At 36.0% G+C, this 19,799-nt stretch overlaps 2 protein-coding genes across 17 annotated transcripts in view; both read left to right on the top strand.

Moving 5' to 3' along the window:
- Positions 1 to 4,001, top strand: part of DGKB (diacylglycerol kinase beta) — a 408,855-nt gene extending 404,854 nt beyond the window's left edge. For all 12 annotated transcript variants that reach the window (XM_066196511.1, XM_066196492.1, XM_066196528.1 and 9 more), the window contains one exon: positions 1,536 to 4,001. In XM_066196511.1, coding sequence (XP_066052608.1) covers positions 1,536 to 1,643 — 108 coding nt within the window. In that variant the 3' untranslated portion in view covers positions 1,644 to 4,001. The remainder of the gene's footprint in view (positions 1 to 1,535) is intronic.
- A 1,679-nt stretch (positions 4,002 to 5,680) lies between these two features.
- The window catches only part of ETV1 (ETS variant transcription factor 1), a 115,747-nt gene continuing 101,628 nt past the window's right edge, over positions 5,681 to 19,799 (top strand). For 4 of the 5 annotated variants that reach the window (XM_066196595.1, XM_066196612.1, XM_066196622.1 and 1 more), the window contains exon 1: positions 5,681 to 6,128. The gene's annotated coding sequence lies outside the window, so the exon portion shown is untranslated. Of the gene's footprint in view, positions 6,129 to 6,999; positions 7,061 to 19,799 lie in introns of those variants that run through there. The other variant, XM_066196605.1, reaches the window with a different exon arrangement.

The raw sequence follows: 19,799 nt of genomic DNA on the forward strand, positions 1-19,799 counted from the left end.
AAAGTTACAAAAATGGGAAGTTTTCCAGGACCAGATCATCAGCTGGTACTGACATCGATGGAATAATGCCAGTTTACCCCAGCTACCGATTTGGCTTCCAGAGTGATGCCTGAAGCAGAATTTATTGTGAGAAAATATATTGGTGCAAGTCTTTGAAAGCCAGTTGTTATCCATGGGAAAGTAATCTACATTGCCAAGAACCCCCCATATGCTTTACTCAATACTAACAAATAGTGTTGATAATAAGAGGTCCTACATGAAATTTGAAGTTAATGAACTAAGGTGGCATGAAAATCAGCATCTGGAGAGTAAAGTAAAGGCTCTAATAGAGTCAAACCAAGACACATACTCTGTTGAGATTTTTATGTTTCTGTCTTCTTACATGGTAAATTTCTACCCCAAGAAATGTCCTGATCTATATTTTAATGAGCCTCTCCACGTGACATACATTTTTTTGTTTCATTTACTATTAGTGAATGACAAGTGAAGGGTATTCATTTTAACTTGAAAATGTCAGGTATGCACTTTAAGAGATATATTTTTCCAGTTTTAATGAGGTGGTGTTTCTTTTTGAAAGAAATACCCATCTCTGATGTGGGTACTATGCAGGTGACAACTGATATTTAATAAGTGATGGTTCTTGTATTAGTCGTAGTTCACTAAAGAAAATGTCTCGGATTGCTTTTGAAAAACTCCTAACGTCACTAGCCCAAAGGCAAGATGTGACCTTTTTATTACATAATGAGAATCATTTATTATCTTACAATGTATCTTAAAGTCACAGACAAAATGCCACTTTGATAATTGCTTTCAATTAACTTTGAGCATAGCATACATTCATAAAATGTCTTCTCTAATTTAGACTTGAATTAGAGAAAATTGCAGACATAATCTACTTTAAGGTTGTCTCATTTAAGGTGATTCGTAGTTCTATATCAAAGAAATCAAAATGGGTGGCTTTAGAGCAGTATTACAAAGTGTTTTAAATAGTCTTCAATATTTGAGTCTATTCTATTAACAATTAATTAACAAATTAGAATACTAGTTCATCTTTTTGGGCCTTTTCTTGTGTATTAACTTTATGCTTTTGTTCACCATGGCTGTTTTGAAATTAAGTACTGTCCTGTGATAGAAGAGTACAGCTTAATTAGATGTATAAATAAAGCATGTAAAGACATGGCTTATATCTCAATAATAGGCAACAGCTTGGTCTGTCAGCATGAATGTTCTTTCCAACTTTTAAATTCTTCCTCAACAGCAAGCAATAAATCCCACACTCAAAAAGTAAGATTGTATATTGACATGTGCTTTTTAATGTTTTTTTGTGTATAATTTAAATGGTTTGTGGAAAAACGATTGCACGTAAATTGGTCTACTGCATATGGAACTTCATAAAAAAATCCAGGTATTTTCCTTTCATCTTAGATTAAATGATGCAGGTCTGGAAGTTACATATAAAGATAAATCAGGCATTTCAGATAGTTGGAGCTGAATTAGCTCAAGAGATAACTCTGTTTTTCTTCTTTCTTCCCCAGATAAAAATTACGCACAAGAACCAAGCCCCCATGTTGATGGGACCACCTCCAAAAACCGGTCTTTTCTCTTCTATCATCAAAAGAACAAGGAACCACAGCAAGGAATAAGCCTATGTAGTTTAGTTTAAAAAAAAAAAAAAAAACACAAAAAAAAACAATTAGCTTTGTTGAGCTTTGGAATATTTATGCTGGAAATCTTTCAAGAATTTTAGAATATCTTCTATTTGCAAAATCTTGAATTTTGGTTTAACCGTTCTGTAGCTGAGCTGATGTAAAACTATGCTACTAGAAAAAAATGTTGTCACAGTTTTGTAGGCATTTTGCATGATGAAAGCAGATGTTTACATACAGTGATACAGCATATTTTTTGTTGCATGCGTTACCATTTACTAATCTATGGGCTAATTCTGCCATGGAATATGGGAAGAGAATGTCACGGGTAATTTGATTTTCTCTCTTTTCTGTTTCAGCTTTTTCTACTACAGTAACCATATGCCATATCTTTTCAATCAAACATCTTTACATGAATAGTCAATCTGACCTGTTTCAGAGTAAAATCATTGCAGGTCTCATTAACCTGTATTTTTAGTTTATCATTTATTTCTACCCTGAGAATATTTTTATTCAACTAAATATTAAAATCTTGTAACTTATTCTGATAACTCCTATGTACATGAGTAACTGTACCTGCTGAAAACATCTAACAATATGCACAGTATTCAAATGATTATGATTGTTCTTGCGTAAGTTTTTGTTAAGATTACAAGTTGATGAAAGTTTGAGCAAAAGCTATGAAACTAAGAAGATCATGCTGAGTGAAGGTAATAATACTTGCAAAACTAACCATCAGTGTTTGTTGAAACCCTGGAATTATTTTCATGAGCAATACATCTTTGTAACATGGCAAACTTTACATCATTCTGCACACTGACCAATAGCATAGTGTATATCCACACAAATAACCAAAGCTCATGCCTAATTAAAGTGCATTTCCCACCAAAGATTTAGTGAAGGATGCTTCAGAGAAATAGGTTAATGCATAATTAATCAAACTCACTGGAGTAGCTTCACTTCTGAAAATTTACAGTTCTTTTGATTGCATTGTCAATGTCCAGACAAATGTTGGGGTAGGGAAAAACGTTAAATTAATCTCAAGTAAATACTCACTTTTCATTTGTTTTTTAAGTTGATAGTAACATATGCTAAATATTGAGACATAGAAATGAACTCTAAGTATTAGAAAATTAAACTTTTTGTGTGTGTGTCATAATAATTTATAAATTTATGCCATCCATAATTACTCATCCCCAAAGTTAATCTCTCAAGGAAATTATGAACTGTTGTCTATTACCCTTTTGTAGTCTGCTATCTGGAATCCAGACATTTCTTGTCATAAATTTTGGTGAGACAGTTGCTCAGGTTTTAACTTTCTTAGCTCTCTGAGAGACTTCCTAGCAGCTTAGAAATCATAATACAGGGATTTGTCTGAGGTTTGCACAGCACTGTCTGATGTTGAAGAGAAGTCCAAGAATGGCAAGTTTTTTCAGTCTTGCATATAAACAATCTCAAACAAAACTTTTTGTGCAGTCTTAACATTGTTCTTTGTTCAGGGTGAGCTGCCTCTCAGCTCTGCATGTCTTAAGTTCTCAGAGATTTCATAAAAAATGAGGAAAAAATAAAACTTTGCTTGAAATGCATGATTTCCCATTTTTATCCAGACTTTAAAATGTTAATTATTTATTAAATCTATTTTTCTATTGATTCATTCATCCATTTTAAAAATAATATTTCATCATGTTGTAGTGCACGGTACTGTGCATGTATTTAAATAGAGTTACTATCATTTATTTGTTCCTCAGTATAAGAATTCAACAGAGTCCTAATTTATATAATAGACACTAAAATAAAAGTCAGTATATAGTTGGTAAGGGTTATGTCTTTGAAATATACAGTCTATGTTCTGTAAACATTAGGAGGTAAATGCCAATTAATGTTTTGTTCAGCATTAGGTAGAAAAATATGAAGGTGATTATTTGCTAAAATTAAGATCTTGTAATTCACCATTCTTGAGTCCAGTCGTGTTGACATTTACAGTTACCATAGGAGTAAACTAGTGTTTTTCCTGTGCATTGCAAAAACACACACACACACACACACACACACACACACAGAAGCATTTAATGCACTGAACTGCAAACATGCATAAGTACAGAGCAAAAGGTTATTTGCAAAAAGAAGGATTTTGCTGATGTAATATTACGTAAAGTGTATATTGGTTTTATGAAATTATGGTTACAGGTGATAAATATTTTCACATAACTTGACATAGGATTTTCTACCAATGCTCTCAACTTTTTGTGGCAAAAATGTGTTTAAGAACAGTATATAATGTGTTCTCTATGATTATCTCATGAACATTGTAACCCTGAAAACAAATAAAATTATACATAAGCTATTACTTAATAATGTATTCAATTTTACATGTGTCAATCAGTGATAACAAGTTGGTCACAACACACTTTTTTATGTAAATAGCAATAGATGAGTCTGTGCCATCAGAATTACATACAGTTCTGAATAGACATATAAAAAGTAAATCAGATCTGCTCGTTTGTGTGTATAAGTTTTCACTGTAACAAAATACAACAGAGCAGCCATTATACTGAGTTAGCAGTTCTCACAGCAGACAGTATCTTTCTATTATTCTTGGTTTGGGTTTTTTTAGCGTGGCCTCTAATAATTTAAAACCATTCTCAGGTTGAAAAGTATTGATGGTGAAGAGAAAATCTTAGAGTCCATAAAACAGTATGAAAAGAAAATGGTTAATTTAATGAAAGAGAACTTAAAAAGTCAAGATTCTTTTCTTCACTTCAGTATGCACAGAACTAATTTGAAATTATTCATTGGTGTAAGAAGTGAAACAAAGAATATATGTGTATATCTACTACAGCTGAAATAGATGCACTGTTCTTACGTTGACTAAAGAGGGTATTTGTAAACCTTCTACTCTTTACAATGAAGGATTCCTTAAGCCTTCATTAATGACATTTGCAATGTAAATGGCGATTAAAATATATAGGTATTAAATGTGGCATTCGATTCACGAATCTTTGATCATTGTGTGTTAACTGGGCAATGTGATGACAAAAGAGCATGATGTCTCAGGAAGAAACTTTTAACTTCTGGTACTGGTCAGAGTCTCTCTCATTTCACACGAGTTCCAGTTAAAAAGAAGTGGAAAAAGAATTTCTTGCAGAGACAAATAGAGAATGTCTGTTTCCAGTACTTGTAAGATATTTCTATGCATATCACAAATCACAACCGTTTAAAGCAAGAGGTGAGACCTCATGATTTAGGCTTATTGGTGTGCTTATGTGTATGTTCATGCCAGACCAGGTAACCTGCTGGTATGCTCAGGACTCTGATAAGACAGGAAATACTTCATTTCTGAAACAGGAGTAGACTTTCTATTACATTTGCTCACTCTTATCTTAATCTTCTCTAGGATTGCATGAACATCACAGCAATGACTAGCTAATATCCAAAATTATTTAAGGCAAATAAAGATACGTGTTTCAACACGTATCAGTGTAATAGATATATTAGAATATCAGTGTAAGAAGGAATATAGTCGGCGATGGTAAGGAAGGAAGAAAAATACCTTTTTTTTTTTTTCTAAATCTTTAGGTTAATATTTGTTTGCCAAGATTACAGCATTTTAGTGATTATTATTAATTTAGGGTACTAGTGGTGTGTTCTGCAAGTTACTGCCTTCAACCCCAGCTGGCTTCTGGAACTTGTAACTTTGAGGCAGACCGTTGCAAGACCAAGACTTTCTGGGAAGCAGACACTTCAAGAGGTGTTGTCCCTCACCTCTCTGTAGGTGTGACTAGGGAGAATGACTACTAAATGGAAAAAAAAAAAAATCAGGAGGAATTATCTCTGGACAAGGAAGTAGGAGAAGATCAGAGAACTCTGCTATGGAAAAGAAAACAGATGCTCAAAGTGAAGTGTGATGCAATGGCATCCACAAAAATGGTTGTGTGGGACATGGGAGCCCAGATGAAGGCACTCAGGGCTAATGAGCAGCAGTGAGCTAGATAAATTGGTTAATTATATTTATCTAGAGAGCCTTTCACATTTAAGGCTGAAGGAGTAAAGTAGTATTTCCTTGCTTTGGGGGTGGAAAAACTGGGAGAAATTTGGGCTGAAGTAGACAATACAATTGAGCCCTTCAGGGGAAGTGAGAAGGACTTGGAAGCCAAGGGGAGCTGAACAACTATCAAAAGAATATGAAGGACTTTCCACAATTTTACCTATTTCATTCGTATCCTGAAGAAGAAATGAAGAAAATTTGCCTTTGCAAAACAGCAGCTTGCCAGGCTACTAAGTGGTTAGCCTGAAAATAAATAAATAAATTGAGAGAGCTGAGGTGGGCCAGAGGAGCATAGCTCAATGTTTTATGCAAGAGCGGTGAAGAACGTGTCAGCCTGTTGTCAGCTAATTGCTGCTTGTCTCCAGCTCCATCAGGTCTGAAAGCATTCTGTTTTCTCTCTGTCCATAAGGAAGGAAACTTCTTGTGGTCCTGCTGAGGTGAGTAAAAGCCTTACTGTAGCCCTGGCTGGAAAATGAATAAAACATGGGCGAGACCTGGAAGCTGTTAATGAGAAATAAAGTAATAGCTTAAAATCGGTGGCATGTGAGGCTCTGAGGGTGTGCTTTGCAGCAGCAACTGAGGTAGAAACTGTCTTCATGTCTATGAGGGTTTGCTGATGTCTGCCCAACCTGGGCTTGTGCTGTGGGGAGCTTGATGGCTCTTATTCCTCCTTTTTGTTCAGACTATGGATTTTCAGTTGATTTTGGAATAAGTGGGTTTGACCTTTTCTGTTTTGTGTGTATGTGTATAGAGCTCTTTCATTATCATCATCTCTTAATTTTATAAATACATCTGAAGAAGAGAAAATACTCTATGACCATTGACTTCCATTGTGTGAAACTGCCTGACAGCTTAAGACTATAATCAGGCAATGATGCTTCTAGACATCTAGAGTTTGGGTATGGTGATATTCAGAGGCTGCTTTCCTTCCTTTCTGATTCATGATTCAGAGACTCCCTGAGAAGCACCTCAGGGCTCCCCTTAAATGTGACTCATACAAAGAGTAAATGATAATCATCAGGCTTTGTTATTTATAGAAAGGGGGTAGCTGTGTTGATGGTAAAGAAGCAGCTTTGTGTGAGGTGCTCATTCTAATAAATATGGAAAATAATTTACTGGGTCTGAGTAAGAGGGATAGATTTTGATGTTTTCAGGTCAAATTTTATTCTAGTGTTGATACGAGAATACTGAGCTGCTGATGGACCTCTTTGAAATAAACTTTTAGTTAGTTGTTTTTTACCTAGGATGAAATTTGCATGCTGTGAAGGAACACAGAAATTTGCATTAATAAGCTGCTTTTTTGGACAGGGAAGTGAACACTTTTTTGGTGAAAACCATCTTTATGAGCCAAGTTGTGCCAGCTTATAAGGTAATTTTCAATCTTCAGGGCTGTTGGTCAGTTTACATTAAATGTACAAAAAAAAGCTCAGCCAACCAAACCACAAGATAAAAACTCTTCTTCAAACTATTTGTACCTGCAGAGAGAGATTGATGATAGCTCTATCCATTGGTGAGGTGGAAGATGCAACATGAGCATTGTCACTGTAACTTTTGCCCAGCCATGAGGTTAGCTGTTGCAAAGGATGTAGCGTAGGATTTGTCAGTGTGATGGTTTCTTCTTTTGTTGGGTTTCTTAGTAAATATGAATGCATTCTAAACCTCTCTTTTTATCTTTTAGAATGATAAGAACTCAGACTTTTATTCAGACAGATATAAAATATGTTTATCGTACACACATGTAAGCAAGCAAATGCAGGAAAATCTATTCCATCTAAATTGAACTTGACTTCCAGTCCTAATATTCAAGGAAAAAAAAGAAAGAACTTGTTAATTTAGGTAGTTTGAGAGAATTTGGAAGGAAAATGGATGTGTTGGGCTTTTCTTCTCAGTAGTATGACCTTGTTACAACGATATGTACCTATAGATTAAGGAACTGCTGCCTCATTGATATAAATCACTCTTTTCTTTGACTATAATACTGATGAGGATTTTTTGTTGTTGTTTGTTCTGTTGTGTTGTTTGGGTTTCTTTCTGGAAAACTAGCTAAATCTTTCTTCTAATGTTTCAATACAAATAGTTGACAAGAAGTTTTGAAAGGTTTGGTCCAACTGCCTGATTTACAAAGTTTAAGCTGGACTGAGATGCAAATTCAGGCCTTCATACTTTGTCAGTAGTGCTGGTCAAAATTTCCTTAATTTCTGTTCCATCAAAATTCATTACATTGTGTGGAGGAACCTACCTTCCCTAATCAATCAGGTTTTTTTTTTACTGGATTCCTATTTCAGAGCAAAATAAGACTTACCTTTTAAATGTCAAAATATTTTGCCCTTGAATGTCAAAAGGAAATGTAAAGGGTTTTTTTTTGATTAATTATTTCTGGTTCATTAATGTAGTGATTAGCATTGTAATATATCCGACTTTTCACTCTAAAAAGTAAAATGTGAATAAAATGATGCTATTTTTAATTCACTACAAACATAATTCTTCTTTCCTTTAAGAATTTTTTTAATTCTTTTATTTGTTCAAGATCCTGAAATGAAACTTTCAACTTTTGTGCCTCTGCAGTTGACAGCAGACTAAAAGGCTGTTCATCAAATTGAAGTATTTATTTAAAATACTTGCTTTTTTGGTATTCCGATAGGTACACGTCTCCTGAGTGTTTACATTCAAGGAGTTGCTTTTTCGCTGTTTCTCTTTTTTCAGATTAATTTGTCAGTACAAGCCTACCTGGTCACTGAACTAAGAAAGGAAATTGCATTATTAAGTTATCCTTATTATTATAAAATAAGTGAATCATAGAAGACTATTTTAGGCAAGGCATTGTAAAACAGGTTGTTGACAAGGCAGATGCAATGCTTGTTTTTATTCTAAGGTACAGAATGTATAGGTATACACTGTAACTTAATTGAAAATAACCATTCAATCACGTTGATAAGGCATATGTATGTAACTGTAATTCTCCAAATCCTGTGATCTTCAATGTCTCTCAATCTTTCAGGTGAATTATCAGCTACTGCTGTGTGATAGATAATCTGTGAACTCTTTTTACATCAAAGTTACCCAAAACATGTACACTGTCTGAAGTTTTGCTGTCTTGTTTTTGGTCACTGTTCCTTTATCACTAAGTACTGTCTACCTGATGTTTAACCCAACTGATACTATGTTAAAATACTTGCTGTGGGAATCATCAGTCTTATTTTTATGATCTTGGAACACCAGGTTAGTGGACTTGCATGAGGTTAATGGGGCTTTAAGAAAATGTTACATTTCTTTGGCACAAGATAAGGTTCCCTTCTGATGGGAGTCCTGTCACTTTTTAAGATATAACAACTTTCTCTGTCAGTTATTAGTCTGTCCAAAATGATTTATAGTTTTTCCTTGGCTTGCCTGCTGAATCTTAGGCAAAAAAATAAATCTTATGGCAGATGCCAATTGTTTCCTTTTGGTATGCATGGAGAAATATGTATTGCCACAAGAGCTAGTGAAAACCTTCGGATATAACCAGAAAAGCTGTGCTGATGACAGAAAGCAGTGCTCACTTCCTGGAGTCAGATGCACACAGGCAGAATTTGAAACGCTCAGAAGAGGGTTAAACTCCCTTTATTCGTTTCTAGGATGACTTCTGTCTAAAGATGCAAAAGAACAAGTAGGTATTAAATACGTCTGTAACTTGCCGCTGCTAATGCTCATATGTCTGCACAATATTTCTGCTGTTTTCTTATCTCAGATACAGCACAAATGGTAATTTTTAACTATTTTAACTATGTGCTTCCTCCACAAAGCACAGTGCACTAGCACAGCATAAAAGCAGATTTTAATAAATGCAATAAAAAAACTGTTTTAAGGAACCCAAGATACCTTCTGGTCCAACATCACAGGACAGTAAAAGGATTTTCAGGAAAAAAAATCACATAATGCCAATTCCACCTATTCTCAATAGAAGTTTGCAACAGAGAGGACTTCTACCTGAATAGCAATGTCATTAATTGTTTCATTCTAACCTGTTCACAAACAAATTTGGAGAGTTCCTACGATATGATCCTTACCAGAATATGCAGCCACAATTGTGTAAGGGAGGATTGAGAATATTTTGGCAGATCTGGTTCCCCTTATATGTGTGCCGTGCTATTTCTGCTACACCAATGGGGATCACTTGAGGGCATTTAAAGCCCTAGTGCAGAATGGGATGCTAAGTAATAGTTTTGGAGATTATGATTGAAATGCAGCCTTGGTTGAGACAATTTAAACTGAAGTTAAGGATGTGGATGTGAAGTCCCAACTCCACTGAAATCCTTGGATTGCAATTGCAAGCAGAGAGCCTGTGTTTGATCCCTGCCATCTTGTGATAGGGCTAGGAACATCTTTCCTGGCCCAGTTAAAATGTCTGCAAAGAAGTTCAAGAAAGAGATTGAGAAGTCATGTGCATTCACACATCTGTAAAAAGCTACCAAATTTTTGCACCTGCGAAGTTTCCCCACAACGCTATTAGCCTCGAAATGAGGTCACCAGGTCTCTTCCTTTCAGCAAAGTGCCCATGTTTACCTTTGTCACTCTTCTGTGTCCTTAGCAATCCTGTATTTCTGTCTTCAAAAGCATTAGTTTCAACGTATTGTAATATGCTTTCATCTCCACAGTTCTGTAGGTTGGTGTTTAGGCACTAGACTGAGAAATGGAAGTTTTTAATTTCTCAGGTTAAGGAATAAATCAGACTCCGGTTTTCTAGCAAACACTGTAAGTGCTATAAGCAATGTTACAGGAGAATCCTGCGCAGTTAAGGACCTGTCTTAAACTCCATCCTCTGAATCTCAAAGTCATGAGAATTTTCAAGTTCCAACTAGGTGGAGTTCACACATCACTGTTTTATTTTGCATCTACCAATTCACATGTAAATTTTATGGATTCCATGTGTAACTGTGCCTCTTCTCACTCTTCAGAGCCTTAAAAATCTACCCTTAATGTTTGAATCACCCTGCTGGGGTAATGTAACACCGAACTTGAGTATGAATGAATAAATAGTTGTTTTGAACCCAGCTTTTAGGACTTCAGCAGAATATTGACTTGATAACAAATGCTGTTCTGTTGCCTTAAGAGGCCGTGTCACAGCGCTGCAAAACCTATGTACAGCATAACACAACCCACTCCAAATTATTTCTGCCTAAAGTAGCTGCTGCCGTTGGATTTCTTGTCTTGCATGCTTAAAACAGCAGTGACGCAGTAGTGAGTCAGGCCTTTGCCAGCGCTTAAATAGCCAGGGCTAGGTGCTATATAAAAACATTTTTTTTTTTCCTAAAAGCTGATATGTGTGTAAACCTTGATTAGGATGTCATAGGTCTATGCAAATGGTGTACAAAGAATACATCTTCAACCTCCTACATTTACATACTGCTTTTTGCTTGCCGTATCAGCTAGTGTCTGTGTACTGTGACTTCTGTTTTGTAATTTTTTTGGCACTCACTACACACCTTCAAGCTTGTTCTGTCTTATGTATAAAGCCAATCTCATAGCTCATTTTTTTCAGTATTATTAAGATGTTAATCAGCAGTTAGTATAAAGCAGCATATTAAAACATCAAATAGAAACATTTTGTGGCATTTTTTAACAAGTAAAAAATTGAATTTTCAATTTAAAAAATCTTCTAGTCTTATTACTTAATAAACTGTTGCATGTAGAATTATAAAAATATCTTGTTACCTCATTGCTCGAATCTAGTGGTAAAGAAAGGCTGAGAACACTTATTTGAAGCAATAATTTAATTGCCATGTGACAATACTGAACATAGAGAAGATACCAGGTTCTTGTCCTTATTTATTTGATTTCCACTATTTCTCAGTTTCATTCAAATATTGCCATGCATGCCATTAAGCTGGACTGCTGCTTAGCAGTTCTTTGACTTCTGGCTCATCACTGTTCTATCTTAATCTTCAGTCATAAAATAATAACTGATTGTCTTAATTCTCCTCCATCTTTGAAGTTTTTGTTTGTTTTCCCATCACTTTGTTTTCCATCTGCTAGTTTGCTTCCTTTGCTTTGTTCATACACTTCTAATTAGAAGTACTTGTTATTTTGATCTGAGTCACAGCCCTTGTAAATTCTCTTTGCTATTCAGATCCATTCAGAGTTCACCTCTAAAGGATTCCTGGTCTGTCAGTTCACAATTTTATCTTCTGTCAGGAACAATTCTCAGAATGTTTCCTTCCCTGACACCCCACCCCCACTTTGCTTTCATTCTGGTTACATTAGGTGCAGGTTATTTATTTGTCTTTACTTTTGAGGCCTTACGTTTACCTTGACAAAAATTATTTTTATGTCTATGCCTAAAAACATTTAATGTTAAGATGTCTCATTTCATGAAATCTCTTTGGTAGAAAGGCAAATGCTTATGAATAAAGATCTATCCAGTCAAGCCATGGCAATGTTCTTTAGCCACTAGTTTTAGTTTAAAGCAAATATTTTGGCATTTTTGGCATATTTAATACACAATCAAAATTCCTATGGAAATTCCTACAAAGCTACTCCTTACTTCCCTTCAAATCCTTCCTTCAACTGTGTACAAAAAGACCATGTTGTAACTATTACCACCGACATCAGAACCTGTTGCCTTTCATATTCTTAACAGCTTTTAAATTACAGGCTTTCTTTTAGGGACGGGGGGAAGGGAACTCCATGTTCTGTGGTGTTAGAGCATCTAGCACAATGGGAGTTCTCCACTACTACATCATTTAAATGTTAGGCCAACAGAGCTATATCTATGTAATTTTATGTTGGCAGATGGATTTATAGCCCACTGATGATTACATTGCATGTTCCATCTGTACATGATCTGCAGGAAACATGAACCCAGCTAGAAGATTTACTCTTGTCACAGTTTTAGCTTGCTGTTCTGAAACTTTTGTCATTCATTCTCTCTTCTGTTGGTCAAAAACAAACTTTTGTCATTCATTCTCTCTTCTGTTGGTCAAAAACAAACTTTTGTCATTCATTCTCTCTTCTGTTGGTCAAAACCAAACTTTTGTCATTCATTCTCTCTTCTGTTGGTCAAAAACAATCTCCATATAACTGGGTTATATGGAGATTTCACTTCTTCCTACTGCATTCTCCCAACAAATAGAAGAAACTATAAAATATTTGTGTCACAAGGGCCGTGTTGGTGTGCGTCTTCAAAATCCCAAACGTCCCCCTGCCTAAAGAAAGATAAAGGTGTAATGGACACCTGTAATCCCAGATCCAGCAACATTGGAGACTTTTTAGGAAGATGCTGAATAGACCAAGTTTGCATGCTTCCTTTCTCTCCTACATATCCCAGGGTAGCTGGCCTTGTGAAATTTTTTAACATTTAATTGATTTGCCAGTGACCTGATCCAGGATCAGAAAGAAAGATGCAAAAAAACTTAGTCCGGATTTTGACTTGAATTTCCAGGTAAAATACCATAACTGTGATATGGGCATGCAAGGTTAGAGCTTGAAGGCTAAATCTGACTACCTGAGGTCACAAAGAGAGATTCCTAGCCTAAAGTGCCTCCCTAGGCAGGGTGGCACTGTAGTGAGGGAATGGATCACATACTCCTCTCTCAATAGGCTTTGTATATTTCATCTGCTATCTACCTTCTGTGACTTGTTTAATTTCCATTCCTCCAGTGAGAAGCTGCATCGCTAAAGCTCATTCCATAACTTCAGTGGGGGAAGTAGCAAGAATAAAGAAGTATATGTATAAAAAATGAAGAGAAATAACAAAATACAGAGTTTGTCATAACTTCCAGTAAGCTATTTCAGTTTTGTTGCCCCTACTTGTTATTTCCCCTTGGTGTTCACCCAGGCAAGATGTTTTCAGGGATAAAAAAGAGAGAGTGAGATTACTCAGAGTCAGGGGAAATTAATGTGTTCTTTGCAACAGAGGTGAGGTTCAGTGCATTGTATAGAAGGTAGCTTTAATTAAAGCCTCTGATTCAGAAATAAAATAAGTAGGTTGAAGTCCAGGTGAATGAAAGAAAGAAGGGGGGAAATAAAAGTTGCATTATCTTTCAGTTTTCTGTTTTGGAGGCTGCTTACAAGTTGAGGGCCCTCCCTGTGCCAGGCTGTGCCTGGTTTGCCACGGGCTCTGCAGGCACGTGAGAGGACCACACTGCCTACAGCCTCCTGGGTCGGCTGCCTTTTCAGTAGCCTGGGTTTCTGCAGCCTTCCCAGGCTCCTTTATTAAGCAAGGACTGTCTTAAATACACGTAATAGTGGTGATCCCATCCCCTCTCTAATGTGGCTCACTGGCCTGATACCTCTTAATAAAACTTAGGAAAAGTGTTTAAGAGTAGTTGAAAGGTTACTTCTGATATTTTGTGCCTTGTTGGATGAATCTTTTCAGTGTGTTTCCATCACTGTCTCTAGCTGTACGCTTTGGTTCTTTGTTTTCCTGTACAGCTAATTATTCTCCTAGATCTTCAGACATTAATCTTCCTTAACATAGGAACTGAAATTTCAAAGAATTTACTGTACAGTATTTATTTACAGAATATTTTTTTGTCAGGGAAATGGATATGTTTCACCTTCCACACATTTGCTGACAAAGTAGCATGCACAGAGAAAGCTAAGTACTAGAAGGATTCAATATTTTACTTCTCCCAAGATTCCCAAGATATGTTTCTTTTATTTGTTGAAGTCTCTTCCCTGAATGAAAGTATAGAGGAAATATCTCTGTTGCTGTCTTGTGCATTTCCTTTGCAGAAATGCCAGCATTTGGACTGGAATCTCATTCACTGTAATGCAATGTCACAATAATCACCTAAATTGTTCTAGATTTTACATGAGATTAGAACCCAGCTTGGAAGGTTGATTAAAGTAAGATCAGGATAAGGAATTCTTCTGTAAAGTATTTCAGGCTGCCTTATCTGGTTTGACTCTACAGCCATCAATGTGTCTTACAGATGTGAGAAGAAATTCCAGATTCTGCTAGCTGTACTGACAGTGGTGTTCTTACTGCCTTGAGTGGTCCTTCCTTTCAGCAGCAATATGAATTGCAAAGATTGACTCCCATCCCCAAGAGAGCCTACCTATTTTGGAAGAGATCTTTAATTCAGCAAACCTGTCTTTAAGAGGCAAAATTTTCTCAACTCCATAGAGAATTATTTATCAGTTCTGTCAGAAGTGCTTTCGTAAAGCCAAGAAAGCCGTGTTAAATGTGTGAGTTCCATTTTTAAAATAAATAACAAGTTCTTACAAAAAGGTCTTCATTCTGTATGTTAGACAGGAAAAATCCAAATGAAATTTTATTTTTTTTTTAAATTTGCATTAGAATTATAAAATTGTTTGCTTTTTACTCTAGAAAATAAACTTTTGGGAGAGCTCTCAAATTCTCATTGAGAACTTGCTTAGCTCAGTTTGTGTTGGGTGATTTTGTGGTCTCATCCACCACTATGTTTGAAGTTTTCAGTTTATTCCAAAGGGTGACTTCTTGTTAATGTACGCAGGGTGCAAGCTTATTTAAGGCTTGCTTGAGGAAGAGATTCAAGAGCTTGTCTGAAGGTTTTGAAAACTGACTTAAAGTTTACAGAAAGGTCATTATCAAGACAACTCCTTCCAATGAACAGAACAAAAAGCTAGCCTGCAAAACCCGCAAGTCAAGACCAGTTTTGTCAATTAAACACCTACCTCACCATAGGCACCCATGACTCGGGACCTAACCCGAGATGTGTGACTTTGCTTGTTCTTTTACTCCCTGAGAGCATTCGTTCACTTACTGCCATGCAGATAATGCATTGCATTTCACAGCACAGCAAGTTTAATCAGGACATGTCATCATTAATTTGTACCGATATGCACTGATGGACAGGGTTTTCCAGGAGCATGACTAGCTGTTTATCAAACGATCATCAGTTCTGGAGAAGAAATGGTGCAATCCCCCTGTTGTTTTAGAGCATCTGCTTAATCATCTGCTCACAGGAGTACCTTTTTTCCCATTCCTTCTCTGGATTTCCCTTTGTAGCTGTCACTTGTAGACAGCTTCATTTATTTCTGCTGCTTTCTAGTTCCTTTAGCAGAGATGTCTAAAAGATGTGCTTGATTTATTGAAACATGTTGTGTAACTGAAATGGTTAATGATGGCAAGACAAGACTAAATACTACAATCTGCATTTGATTTCTGCGGCTTTCCTGTTATTTACAAAGTGTCTCTTTGAGTCCCATAAATAATTCACAGTTCAAAGTGATTAATTCTAAGTGCTAAAAAGCCAAATTCACATTTATTTCATTTGCTAATGTTTTCACAATATAACACAAAGCAAAAAACCCCCCTCTCACTGCTCTATAGTTTAACAAAAGAGCTGTTAGATTAGCGCAGAAACTCCAAAGGACTCTTGCAACAGCAGGTTTAGGAGAGGTATTAGTTCTTCAGTCTTGAAGTCCCTACTGTGGTAAAATTCTAACTCCAAACAGAGAATTTTACCAAGAATTTTACCTGACAAGACACCAGGGTTAAGCTTTTAGCCTGCAAAACTTATCTCACAAGTGTGTTGTTTTATTGCTTTAAAGAATTTGACAGTGGGAACCACTGAATGAATCCTAGAGAATGATTTAATTTTATTTGGACATATTGTGACTTGTCTGTAATAGGTAGAAATAGCACATGTGACTTGCAAAATTAAATCATAATCACAAATCCTAGAAGAAAAAAATGTTCCACAGAAATCAAAATATTTGTCACTGATATGCAGTTGTGCACCTCAATTTTAAACAGTTCTTTCTATTCTTGTTACTGTCATATAGTCTAAGTCAAATTAAAGGAATTTGTAGAAGCATTGACTAGTTGAACACTTCCAGTATTTTATCCAAAATATAAGTCCTTGTTTTACAATGCCTAGTTGTTTTTGAAGCTAAACATCCCAAATTCTACTGACAAGACTGAAGAAAAAAAAAAAATAAATAAAGTAGCCACATTAATGTTGGGGCAAAAAAAGCAAAAACTTAAACAGAACTAGAAAAGCTTGCTCTTTTAAAAATTGGACTTAATATCTGTATAATGATTATTACATTGCGAGATAACTGCCCTTATTAAAAGATTTGTTGAAGGAGATCAGATCTTGTTCCTCATTTTCTGGAAAAAGATAAATATAGGGTCTGTCTCACATTTGCAGACCAAAAAAATCACTCCAAGGGACATCTTATTTAAGGTGAAATAAGAAATGAGCTGTATCTGAAAACTGTATCCTCTATTCGAAATCTTATAGAATTTTGATATTATAGTATCAAACATTGACAAAAAAAAATCGAATGTCTGCAGAATTCTTGTAAAGAGGTAAGATGTTAAGCATTTGTCTGTATTCAGTTTATTCCAACAAAAGTCTTAGTACTACTAGCACTGACTTAGGAAAAACTTGGCCCATCAGATGTATTTAGTATCTGTCATTATTTATGCACAAGTTTTTCCTTCTGAATGATCAGTATTTCCTTTGCCTACCAAAGCTGATATAAAGGATTGCTACACTCACAGTTAAAATTAATCTCTAATGTTTAACATTACCTAATGACTTCACACAGTAGTGTAAAGAGCAAGGAGAAAAACAACCAATGCCCAGAAGGAATTTTAGGGAAACAGATACTAACTCATCAGATCGACATTTCGGCACTGGGGACAGGTTCATGGTTGAGGTAAATAGGAGTGGTTGTCTCGGAGTCAGTGGAGTTGATTTATTGCCAGCTGAAAGACCAGCGCTAGACCAACAATGTCCCAGCCCTGTGAAAGGACATGTGCTATTCTCGGTGAATACCAATGGGGTGGGCCTTTTGAATGGGCCTGAGTGGAGGTTTTGTACGTCTGTGTGATTTGGCAAGTGGTTCATTTTCTGAAGCCTGAAACGGTTTGCAAATTTGGAGGAAGAATTCAACCAGGCGAAGGGAGGGGGAAATAAAAAAGAGGTCAAGGTTTTTGGTCAATGAAACCATAGGGACAGGGTGTCTGCGCTACCCTTCTAACAAGTGAGATGGAGCTAAGGGCACTTCCACTGCAAGTACCAGCCTAAAAATATGTCTGCATTAAGGGACTTGTGCCCTCAGTCTCCAGCTTTTAAGAGCTCTCTCTATTGTGGTACCTGGTATATTTTGAACATACTTTGGAGCAAGCCTAGAGTGTATGTTTTGGGACGAAATTAGTAGATAGACTGTTTCATGGGGAATAAGTTCCTCAGGACAAGGACTTGGATTTCTCTCTGAATTGATGGGTTTCACTGAATTTGAATTTGACAACTGAAGAAATTAGGGGTTTTGTGGCAGGCTAAGAAGGCGCTTTGTACCAAGCCTCCAACTTTAACTCTCAGGACCCTCCATTTCCTCCAGAACTGTCAAGGAAGAGTGCTGAGATATGCAGGAGAGGAGCAAACTGGCTGTGATGCATTGGACACTTAGGTTGCAAGTACTCAGCCTTAGTTAAAGTACTCTAGTGCATAGAATGAGGATTTTAAGTAGCGTATTTTACGTAGCAGTTGAGACATAGTTTTCTTACATGTATTTGATTCCATTGTCCTTCATGATACCTTAGAAACTGTAGTGTGTAAAGTGGGCAAGTATTGCTTGTGAAAGTTACTTCAGATTTTTTAATGAGGTGTTTGTTAGCATTTCACAAGAGACTTGCAGATTATTGAATCTTGTTCCAGCTGACACCATTTTGCAAAAGAATAATCTTTTATGAAATATAAAGATATATCTATATATATAAGCATATTTATGAACCAGAGGCTGCTATGAATGTAGTAGTTATAAATTAAATGTAACAGCCAATTAAGTGGTGCAGTTTCAATGAATAGAACTATGGGTTTCATCTTTAAATCCAAATTTTCCTCCATTTAAATTAATCATTATTGTATTGATATTTCCTTAATAACTAAGGATGCAAAACAAGAGAGAGAGAGAGAGTGACAGTGTAAAATGCCAGAAATCGTTGAGCTGCATATTCAAACTGAAATGTAGTTACAACTACGGGCACCTTTAATGATAATGTTAATTGTCTTCCCTCCCCCATCCCTCCAGCCTCCCCATCTCTGCTAACATTCAAATCCACTATTTCTCCTGGATTTCATTTGGCAGTCACATCCCACTCAATATGAAGGCGTGTAAAAGAGAAAAATCAGTCTGCTAGCATACTATATTGGACCCAATTTCTTACTCATCTTATGGCACCAAGACTTCTTTTATCTGCAGGAGTGCCAACTGATAGAGCAAATGACAGATGAAGCAGTCACTTGCAACGGTTTGGCTACAGAATTAGGGATACTTTTTTTCCCCATTGTGAAATGCCCTTTGGTACTGGCAAAAAAAACCTCCAACAAACCAAAATTAAAAAAAAAGAAAAGGCTTGAAAAATCAGCAACATTTTAAAAGGCATCCAAATTAATTAGCATCCAGATATCACATTCCTTTGTACCATTGCATGAGAGCTCAACATTATTTTTCCTACACAAATTGTGGAGAGACACCAGTTAGTGACTTGTCAGTGACAGAAGTGTCTTTACTTTCTGAAAGGCTACGGTTACTCTTACTAAATTTTCCAGTTCACCAACATGTAGAATGCTGTGGGAATACTAATGCAGAATAGGGAAAACATACAATTTTTTAAAAGATAATAGCACTGTATTTTGATCCTGTCCTGTCTTAAATCCTATTAATTTTATTCAAAAGGTTTACCGGTTAACATTTTTAGGATTTCTATTCTCAAAAAGAAATTTCTTATTGCTAAACGTCCATGGAAACTTCCATTTTCATTTTTATTGCATTTCATTTAATTGTATTGCTAGTTAGTAATTAGTCCTTGTGAATTCTTTCGAAATATTTTTGTACAAAAACACAAATTAAATCAGAAAATAATTTAGACATATACCTCTCAAAATCATCAGTTTTTAGCCTTGTGCTTAAAACAGTCTTGCACGTTGTCTCTGAGGTTGGATAAAGGCCTTGTCCAGTTGAGTTTTGAATATGTCCAGGGGTAGAGATTCTAGTTTGTCTCTACTAGTGTCTGACCACTGTCCTGGGCAAGATCTCTTCAAAGTGTCTAACTGGAAATTCCCTTCCTGCAGAATACTTCTATTGCCTGTTCTCTTTTCCACTGGTTAAACTGATCAATCTGTAGTGACCCA

Source organism: Chamaea fasciata, unplaced genomic scaffold, assembly GCF_029207755.1.
Source record: "Chamaea fasciata isolate MVZ Bird 193981 ecotype frontalis unplaced genomic scaffold, bChaFas1.0.hap1 SCAF_1, whole genome shotgun sequence".
Taxonomy (NCBI): Eukaryota; Metazoa; Chordata; class Aves; order Passeriformes; family Sylviidae; genus Chamaea; species Chamaea fasciata.